The sequence below is a fragment of the Hippocampus comes genome, unplaced genomic scaffold (genome assembly GCF_001891065.2).
Source record: "Hippocampus comes isolate QL1 unplaced genomic scaffold, H_comes_QL1_v1.1 scaffold186, whole genome shotgun sequence".
NCBI lineage: Eukaryota > Metazoa > Chordata > Actinopteri > Syngnathiformes > Syngnathidae > Hippocampus > Hippocampus comes.
This window is the reverse complement of record NW_017806236.1, coordinates 2,137,080-2,147,475: the sequence shown is the minus strand read 5'-3', so window position 1 is coordinate 2,147,475 and position 10,396 is coordinate 2,137,080. Positions and strand designations below refer to the sequence as shown.

Here is a 10,396-nt window from a genome sequence, read left to right as displayed (position 1 = left end):
ATGTTAGTAAGAGGGAATGTTTGAGCCGGCTAATGTGTCAAATCGAGAATTTTTTTGTTCTAATTTCAGCTTGCACGATCGATCGGGCATCTATTGCTTTTGCCGGAAACAAAATGTCAGCCCGCTGTTGCGATTAGAGCTGATCTCAGAGCAGTTTACCAACCTTGCCTGATGTTGTCGTTCTCTCAACACCCCTTCTGCTGAGTCGAAACCACTTTGGTCGTTTGCATTTTATGTTTTTGCCTGTTATCATGACCATCACAAACGGTGCTTGTTAACCGCCACCTCGGCCCGCACTCTGACGCCAGAAATCTTCCGAGGAGCACAAGAATGGAAGAGAAAGCCTTGGAAGTTTATGGTGGGTGACTCTGGACAGAACATGCGTGAAACAATAAAAAAAAATGCTCGTTTTAAGTAAAAGTCAAGCAGTGATGTGGTGGTCATTTGAACACGTGACTTGAATCAATATAAAGTAATCATCGTCTTAAAATTTGGAGCAAACGGATCCTTAAAAAAAACACTTATATTCGACGATTTCCTTGTCTAAGGTCTCTGACAAGAACGGAAGTTGAGGAAAAGACTGGATGGAGTTTGCTGTGGTTGGCGTCGCTCGCCGATAGGCAGTCTTTTGACTTGATGACCTTAGGGCATTGCACTATAAATTTCAAAGGACCGTGAATGATTCTTTAAAAAGAATTAAAACTAGCCTGATGGTTGACTCAACTATGGTAGTCTAATTTAAATCATGTATTTTTAGGCTTTCAGAAACATTCACGTTCTTCCAGGAATACAGTAAATTTAAGAGTGCCCCCATTTCAAAATTGTAATTTCGAGCCATAGAGTTAGAGTTAATATTTTATTTTTCGCTGTGCTTTGTGAGCTTCTGCTATCATGCCGCTCTAGTATACTGAAAAACGTGGAGCAATTAAGGTACTGTAATGTCCTGCCATGTCAGCACGGTGAGCCACAGTCGCCTATGCATTCTCAGATGTTTATTGAATGGGCCAAACAGTTTAACACAGAAATACAAATTGAGAAAAAAAAAATCCATTACTGTGATTTGAATCAGATGTGATCCGAACCATTCGAGACCCGGAGAAGCCCAACACGCTGGAGGAGCTGGACGTGGTGACAGAGAAATGCGTGGAGGTCCAGGAGCTGAGCCACGATGAGTACCTTATCATCATCAAGTTCTCCCCGACCGTTCCGCACTGCTCCCTGGCCACCCTCATCGGTCAGTTGCTTCCTCTTGGACACATCCTGTCCTCCACTTTTGCGTCATCCTGACTGCTATTTTGTGTGTTTGTTGCATGTGTACAGGTTTGTGTTTACAAGTCAAGCTGCAGAGGTGTCTGCCCTTCAAACACAAAGTGAGTGCATGACAATACAGCAACTTGACGTCATCAAGTTGGCTGTGTTGGGAATCACACTCTAGCTAGTTGTCCCTCATCATATTGCAGTTCACTTCTCGCTGTCTCACCGTATTGCAGATTTGTAGATTACACATATCTAATTTTATAACACTGATTTTCACTGTATTGCAGTATTTTGTGGTGAACATTTTTACACACGGACTGCTACTGTAGAGTCACCAAACAATGGGTGCGGGTCAGAGTCTAAATTCATTTCACACTTAACGAAAAGAAAATGAAGTTCCAAGTGGCTAGAGCAGAGCAGAACTGGCTTACGAGGCTGCACAAAATGGAAAAACATGTGTTATGGGTCTTGAATATTGAGATCAATATTTCAGCGATATTATGTAACTAAAGAAATGGCTACTTTATTTTGGCCATAAAGAAGGATTTTTTTTCATGGGGAAAAATAAGCCTCAATGTATTATTTTCTCATGAAGTTATTTAGTTTTAGTAATGCCCCTACTTACTGTTCTCCCATTGGATGGTGATGCGCATATAAGGTTGCATCTGATTGGTCAAAGTCAGATAAAAGCATACAATTCCAGATGAATTTAATGCTCATCTTTGCAATACACATATTGCGTCTGCATGTGAGGCGCCATTACACTTTGTAATTTAATATAGCGTACCACTGAAGAACAAATTGTTTTGCTTCCATCGATGGTCAAGAAGAAACAGCCATCGGTGCACTTTCAATCACTTTATTGAACAAAATCAACTCGTAACAAACACATTGATACACTAAATGCACGGCCACAACTGATGGCAGTCACCGAACACGCACCTTGGCTAACAGTTAGTCAGCTAACTCTACACTGTCATGAACCGATTCGTGACTCAACAGACCTGGCCCCACCTTTTAAAGCCACACACATTCAAAGTCACAGATGCGACAGAGAAGAAAGTGAGGATGGCAACCCAAGTGGACAAACATAACACCTGGACCTCACATACATATTTTGTATTAGTATTATGCATACAGCTTTAAAATATGCATTAAAAAATAATATACATTATGGTTGCTACATCACAGATTGTTGTTTGTTGTTGGGGGTTCAGGAATGTAACCTCCACAATAAACAAGGAACTGTATGTAAAAATCCCTGTATGGTGAGTCAAATTTGTTTCTTGTCAGCTGGAGATTTACATCAGTGAAGGAACACACTCCACTGAAGAGGACAGTAAGTCACTTTACATTAACTGCATGCCGTATACTGTACGTCGTGGATGTGTGTATCAACCTTCCACAAAAATGGGATGGGAGGGCGGGGGTGGAGTAGTCCATTCTTTGAGCCAGCCCGCCAAGCATTTTGTTATCAAGTGTCCTTGAGTAGTTCTTGTATTATTTGTACCTTTTTTCCCTATAATTGGTGAATTCAAATGTGAATTCGTTTTGCAACAAATATTTTAAATTAATTTATCTCATTAGATCATTGAATTTAACTCACTTGTATAGTTCGATCGTTTATTGATGAAGTAATGTGATATGACACTGCTATGCTGAGGCAGCCCTCGGCGAAAATGAGTTTGACATCCCCTTTCTAATGTGTGTAATGTTTCTATGTATGCATCCAGTCAACAAGCAGATCAACGACAAGGAACGAGTGGCAGCAGCCATGGAGAATCCAAACCTCAGGGACATCGTGGAGCAGTGCGTCATCGAACCTGATGACTGACATAACACGTTCTCCCGGTGTGTGTGTGTGTGTGTGTGTGTGTGTGTGTGTGTGTGTGTGTGTGTGTGTGTGTGTGTGTGTGAAGTTGTGAGTATAGCCTGTACAGTGTGTGTGTGGTCAGGGGAGGCGCAGCCTCACCATCATGTGAAGAGTATATAAAATTGTTTTCCATTTTAATTCTCTATGTACTTTATTTTGATTTTGAATAATAATTTCATAATTGAAGCTGCTGAATTTGCCTATGTCTTGTATATCCTGTTCAAATACACGCATGCAATGGCAAGTTCTTCCCAAAAGCAGATATAGCACCTTTCTCCACCACATGCACAACTCCTGGACTGCTTGTCATCTTTTTGACTGAAAGGGATTTGATCCAGACAGTACCAGAGATGACAAAGTTACATACTCTATCTTTATCCTCTAGCTTGCATAGTGATTTGTGTTCTGATCAAGGGTTTAGTAGCCATTGGGTAATTCAGGCAACTCTCAAATGGCAGTTGTTTTCCAGGCTAGCATTTTTTCTTTATTTTTTATGGGCCCTAATTCCTGAATTCTTCCAATATAATTCCAAATACACACAGCCATCTTTTCACAAAATATAATTAGAGACCGTTATACTGGTCAACAAATACTCGATCAGTGGGATACTGTAGATTGCAGGCACAACAGGGGCATCGGCCACGTGCACGCCAAGGCGCTGCAGCTCACACGGCTGGCCAAGTGTGCTTGGCCAAAGTAGTACCGTGCAAGACACAGCAAAAAGAAAGTCTGCAGGCAATTGAACATAGGAAAATTGTGTTGCTCATTCCTACATTATGGTGTTGCGTTAACATATTAACGCTGTCTGGGTAACGCGTTTTAATTGTCAATTTAGTTGGATGATTGCTGAATAACGGAATCAACAGAGGGACAGCAATTTATAGTTGGAAAGGAATACGTGTGGTGCTATAATATTCTATCAACAAACTTTCAGCACAGCTCCCTTGAAATGAGATGCACGATAAAGAAGAAATATTTAGATGAAGAGCCCCGAGAGCCGGATTTATTTTAAGTCATCAATGAGTAATTTAATGATTTCTATTTCGGAAGTGCCACAAGTAGAGATACACAACAGCTTCGAAATGACGTGACCATTCATCATAGGTTCATGAAAAAGAAAAAGAAGAAAAAAAACAACTTGTATTCAGTTTATACAGTCAAACCTTTTACCACCTTTAGCCACAAGATGGTGCTGTAAGCTTCGACATGGCAAGTGACATTGAACTTTCTTTCCTGGTCCACGGATGATGGCGTAATAGAGACCTGTAGATGTTTCAACTCAATATGTTTTCATTTTTTTGAAGTCCAGACATTCAAGGGTTTCTTTTTGTCATTCCAGTCTCCATTGTGTTGTATAATGTGAAAGAAACTCAAGGTTCACTTTTTCGTAAGCAAGGTTCACGAGCAAGAAATTGATTCATTGGTGCATTTTGCCTCGTTTTTACCAAGTTGTGAGAATTCTTCAAACGTCTAAAGAGACTGCTTGGTGGGGGAGATAGACGATTTATGAAAGCTTAAATTACCAGAGGTGAACCAAAACAGTAACTTTTTTATTTGTTCATTAGTTGTTCGATTCATTTTGTCACTACGGTATGAACACAAAGTATTCCGATTTCAAATGATTTTATATTATTAGAAAAATCAATTGTAAGATAAAACTCAGCATTAAAACGTTCCCATGGTAACGTTTTAACATTGCCAACTATCATACAAGTGTAAAAGCTATTGTTTCTATCGGCCATGCTGGACAAAAGTAGTGGGACAGAGCAGGTGCCTTGACAGCCAGTCTATTTCATATTTTGTTGGATTACATTCTATTCTCAGCCTGTTCTTTTTTCAACATCCCTTGTATGACTGTATGATGTCTTGTCAGGTCAGGCGTGATGTCAAACACGATAGCACTCATGGACTATTTACTTAGAGGATCAATATACATCAGTAAAATACTGTGACAAAGGTGCCGCAAAATTCAAACAAACGTGTCACACAAGACTTTGCATACCTCACAAGACGTCAATCCTATCTTTTGTCACCCACTAATCACCCAAATGATCAACTTTTGAAATGTATTTAGCTTTTTCTTACACATTTTGGAACACTGTTTCCCAAAAATGCCGCCGGTGAGGGCAAGCCAAAGAAGAAAACAATTGTGCATTCATACGTTTTACGTCCCAAGACCACAAATGGCACCAATTCAATTCATCGGCCCTTGTGTGGTTTGACAAGACGGAGCACAGACCAGGGTGAGCCTCTCTTTTGTTATCATGACCACCGGTGGCAGCGACCCCACTTATTTGAATAGAATTATGAAAGTAAATTAATAATTCCGATTTCCAAAAGGAGTCCACTAAAAGGACAATTGCCAAGTTAAACTTGCCCTGAGGGCTATTTTGCTTTGCTTTTGTCTTCACCACTTAAACATTTTATGCGACTCCGACTCTACATGCATAGGAAAGGCGAAGGTAATGTGCACACTAATTCCCAACCATACCCGCCCACTTAACAAATGTATTTATGTGCACATCAGCGAAATCCTCCCACCCCTTTTCCAAACACATGCACGGACTTGGCCCACCCTCTTCTTTTCTTTCTCCTCCCTCATCCCTTTTTCTCTTGCAGGTCAAGGCAGATAGTGAAGAGATAAATATCAGTGGCAATAAAAGGCCTGCATCATGAATAATAAAACAGCAGTAATCTCCTACCAATGATTTATATATCTTTCGCCTCTGATGGCTGCACACGCTCAACGCGAGCGCAGGGGGGAGTCGCGCATTGAGCGCTGTTAAATTGAGACGAATGGTGATGCAGAGTGTGGAAGTGGTTATGGACACACACACACACACACACACACACACACACACACACGGCAGCAGTCACTTACCTACATACACACAGACAAGACAACCGCCCACACGTGTCAAAAAGGAACACAAGAGATTCATGCCGAAAATATGGAGACACGGACAGACTCGCGCCGTCTCAAAGATTGGCAAAATGGTGGCAAAGAGGAGCAGGAGTTTACAGGCTTTTATTTTGTCAAAAGTCAAACTCACTTTGGCTGATGGAGGAGAAGAGGTGGAGATAAATATAGCTGACCAGGGCACATTTTCTCCTGCTGCTTCGTGTTCCGCCCAGGACTTGAGATGAGAAGTCACTTTCGCTGTCAAAACAGAAAGCTTGGCTTACCTGTAACTACACCTGCATCACATTTAAATGTTTGAATTTGATTGTCATTAGTTTGATTTTTTTTTTTCACACATCATCTCTTCCTCCATGGGCCATTCCTAGAAAGCTGTAATCCATATACCAAAATTCAATGTAGCCTAAGTGTGAGATAAAAATAAAGTAACAGGGGTTAGCCAAGTCTTATGTATTGGCAAATTGATGCGTGTGCAAATGCTGTTTTGTTTTCTGTATTTAATTATTGGCTATGGGAATAAAAAGTAATTGATTATGATACGTGAGGTGAATAATTCTAGAAGCTGTACATTTGCTGTAGTTCATCTCCTGACCATAGTAAGGTAGTTTTTGTCTGGTATGCCCCCTACTGGCCAAGTATGGCTAATGCACTTAGACATGCACATGTGTCCAAATTCACAGTCTGGGTCACCTGAAGTTTCACATTTTCGGCCGTAAGACGTCACTTCCGGCACAACTCGACCGCACGTGGTGTCCAGATTCACCACGGTTTATGCAGACCACCGAGGCTACATGATGAGGCACGATTGAAGGCATCGTAGAACCCAGCCTGCAATGTGTCCAATGTATAGATGGCCACCTCAAGTCAGGTGTGTGTTTGTGGACTCAGTGAAAATAATAGAAAGAGCATTATTTGGACATTTTGCATTATTTTCAAGCTGGAAAGATCAGAATAGTTTGTATGTTATCAACTTATCAAGCCATTCACCATCCATAAATGACTTTCTGAAAAAGCAAATGGTGAGTGAATGGAGTGAAGCTCCGTTGAGAGCTATGCCTGCTTTTGAAATGTAACTATGCATGTCAAGCCGGCGTTAAAGTTACGAGAATATCTTTTTAGATGCGCTGAGATTTCCCAATTATTCTCATTGGATTGTTTTGTTTTCGGTGTGGTACAAATACCTATTTTCTATTGTAACTTTTTTTTTTTAATACTTTCATTTTGATTCTCAACAGCATGACCTTCAGATGAGTTCACGTCGCCCAGTATATGTCACACATGCTTTGATACACCTTTGTAGTCCTTGTTGACATTTATTGTGTAACCCAAATCGTACTCAACGGTGTCGGGAGAGGCCCGAGACGCTCAGATATTTGAAATAACATCGACACGTGATGTAATCCTGTTTAATGTCACTTCAATCTGCTCTGTATTTTTATGAGCAGAGAGACATCTAAGGATTTGAAATCAAGTGTGACGACGACGATATCGTGGCAATTTAAATATCGTGGCAACACGATATCGCTGTTATCGTTACATCCCTTTGTAGAGAGAAATGCTTCGTTGAGACAACAGGCATTCTTACTATTTTGTTTAGCAAGCACATAGTTTTCATTGACATTATGAAAATAAGTTAAAATGGCGGAGGCAATTCTGGAATTAGACTAATGATATGTAGGTACACAAGCATGCCAATCCAGGCTTAATATAAAGTAAAGTTTTTTTTTTCTTTAATTACCCATGACGTCAAGATGCCACGTTGAGACTGCATTTATTTTCCAATTTTTTTTATTTATGAATGTATATTGTACAGTTGCCTGAAAATACATTAATAATATATTGAAAAATCTTTGTTGCATAACAGCAATTGTACATTGCATTAGGCTTCCTCTGTCTTTGCATTAAGCTGGGAAGAAAATGACAACTTCTTTTCATGCTCACCCACCACTGGCCTTCATTTTCACTTTTCATTCCTTGCTCCATTCCTCCCCCCTCCCCCTCCTATCCTCCTCTCGCTCATCTCCCACTCTTCACCAGTTCACACTGTTATCAAGCAACAAACACAAGGAAATCTGCTCTGTTTCTCTGCTCCTCTTCCTCCACCTGGCATCATATCTTTATTCCTCCTCGTGGCTGCCTGACACTTCTCTCCCGTCTTCTTCCTCAGCCAAACATTAATGCCTTTTTCATCCTCTTCATTTTCACTCTTCATCTCCTCTCCAGCAAATCGTTCTTCTTTCCGTCCTCCCTCCCTCTTACTCTTTTTACCTCCCTCCCACTGTGTGATCTGTTGCAGACATGCCTGTTTGGTGCTACAACCTATTTAGGGTCCTGCTGCCATAGCTGCAAAGTAATTGGAAGTGGAGTCACAGCTAGCACAGACAACATAGGTACGGGTGTGTGTGTGTGTGTGTGTGTGTGTGTGTGTGTGTGTGTGTGTGTGTGTGTGTGTGTGTGTGTGTGTGTGTGTGTATGTGAGAGACCAGTGAGGCACTGGCAGGGGGTGCCCAGTGTCTTTGTGCAGGGAAGAAGACAAAAAAACAAAACAAAACAAAAAAAAAACCCCCGAATCAGAACATGTAAGGAGAAAATGACACAGAACAGTCATAATTGAGTCACTGATTTCATCAGTTAGCTCCCACTTCTACTTCACTTCAATCCTGGTAGGCAGAGTTCACGATAGTAAATCCACCCCATATCAATTATTAAAAGAAGACATCTTGAGGAAGTCATTTCAGTGGAATATATTGTATAAGGTATTGTAGAAGTTAAAAAAATAAGGCAGACTGCATTTTTGTTTGTTATTGTCCATGTTAGTTGATCTAAAAGACAAGATTACTACCATTTTCATTCTTGGGTGGAATGTGGGTTAAAGCAAGTGGTCCCCAACCACCGGGCTGCAGACCGGTACCGGTCCGCGGGTCATCTGGTGCCGGGCCGCACAGAAAGACTAAATAACTTACATTACTTCCGTTTTATTCATTTCGGAATCTGAATGTGTTTTATTTTGAAAGAATTACCGGATTCTGTGTTGTATTTGTCTACAGTATGTCCCTCTTAATGCAGTGAAGGTGGCGCTTCTCGGTCACGTGATAGGTTACCGCTAAAATGAACCTCAAGTGCTAGCAAAATGAGGAAAAAAACAAACGTCTTTGGAAAGTTCCTTTGGGAAAGGGTACAGGCCTAGCCAGGAGACAGAAGAGGAGCCTATGACTTCCAAGAAAAAGAAGGCTACATTTAATAAGACAGTATCAGGAGTTCTACTTAAGATATGGATTTATCTCAACGGGAGATTCTCACGCACCAAGCCCACTCTACATAATATGCGGCGATGGTGAGTCGTATTTTTCATGCACTTTGTATTTTTGGTCTATCTTATTTTCAAGGCACGTGTAAACATTACCATAGTGACCAGAGAGTGTTGGGGCCAGAAAGGACATTTCTCGTGTCATATTTCGTGTTTACTATGATGTTTAGAAAATACAGTGAAACTCCTCTACAACGAAATCACGTTTGCAGCAAGAAATTTTTCACAACAGGGGGTTTTTCACTGTAGCAAATTTGATCTCAGATGTAAGCACACACACACCCACACACACAAACGTATGTGTACACGCACACACAAACGTTTGTGTACTCTATTTTTATTCCAATAGTACATAAGTATGAGCACACACTTATTTGACACTTCATATTGTCAGTGTAGAAAGAAAAAAAGGGAAAGAAATTGCGAAATTTACGATCAGCATTCACTTTCACTTACATCAATTTCTTGGAAAATGTATTTTATTTTGCTTGCTCCGTCTTTCATTTTGATCACTTTTACCCTCTCTTCCAGCATCAGAGCTCTTCTTGTCTTAGCTGCTTGACATCAAAAGGTCCGTTTTGTAGCCATTTTAGCAATGCAACGTCCATCCTCGTCTGAATCTAACAATAACAAATACTTCCTGGCATGCAATGAACTTTTAAGCCAGCCACGGGGCGCTTCGTAGTCCTCGATGGCCATAGTTAGCTCTCGAAGACTAAAAACCTTACGCTAACTGGAGCGCTTCTCTCTCATTAGCGCTCCAGTGGCTCGACGGACATTCAAATAAACGAACGTTTCCTCGAATGCTTTACTTGTTATCATGCTAAAAACAGCCACGGGACGTTTCGTAGTCCTCGATGGCCATAGTTAGCTCTCGAATGCTAAAAACCTTACGCTAACTGGAGCACTTCTCTCTCATTAGCGCTCCAGTTAGCGTAAGGTTTTTAGCCTTCGAGAGCTAACTATGGCCATCGAGGACTACGAAGCGTCCCGTGGGTGTTTTTAGCATGATAAAAAGTAATACTTTACTTTTTATCAT

At 40.9% G+C, this 10,396-nt stretch overlaps 1 protein-coding gene across 2 annotated transcripts; it reads left to right on the top strand.

The window, feature by feature from the left end:
- Positions 1 to 102: 102 nt before the first annotated feature.
- On the top strand, positions 103 to 4,521 carry ciao2a (cytosolic iron-sulfur assembly component 2A). 2 transcript variants are annotated; one of them, XM_019857278.1, is made up of 6 exons: positions 103 to 358; positions 1,070 to 1,234; positions 1,321 to 1,370; positions 2,551 to 2,596; positions 2,991 to 3,108; positions 3,155 to 4,521. In XM_019857278.1, the coding sequence occupies exons 1-5, from the start codon at positions 331 to 333 to the stop codon at positions 3,089 to 3,091; spliced, it is 390 nt and encodes a 129-aa protein (XP_019712837.1). In that variant the 5' UTR covers positions 103 to 330; the 3' UTR covers positions 3,092 to 3,108; positions 3,155 to 4,521. The 2 variants fall into 2 exon arrangements, with proteins under 2 accessions (XP_019712837.1, XP_019712836.1); XM_019857277.1 differs by having other exon boundaries at positions 2,991 to 3,131; positions 3,174 to 4,521.
- Positions 4,522 to 10,396: the final 5,875 nt, after the last annotated feature.

What these genes read in the sequence shown, in the direction of transcription:
- ciao2a (XM_019857278.1), top strand. Translation starts at nt 331, where the DNA reads ATGGAAGAGAAAGCCTTGGAAGTTTATG. An exon ending in CTCCCTGGCCACCCTCATCG is followed by an intron (nt 1,235 to 1,320) that starts GTCAGTTGCTTC and finishes GCATGTGTACAG; the next exon opens with GTTTGTGTTTACAAGTCAAG. An exon ending in GTCTGCCCTTCAAACACAAA is followed by an intron (nt 1,371 to 2,550) that starts GTGAGTGCATGA and finishes GTTTCTTGTCAG; the next exon opens with CTGGAGATTTACATCAGTGA.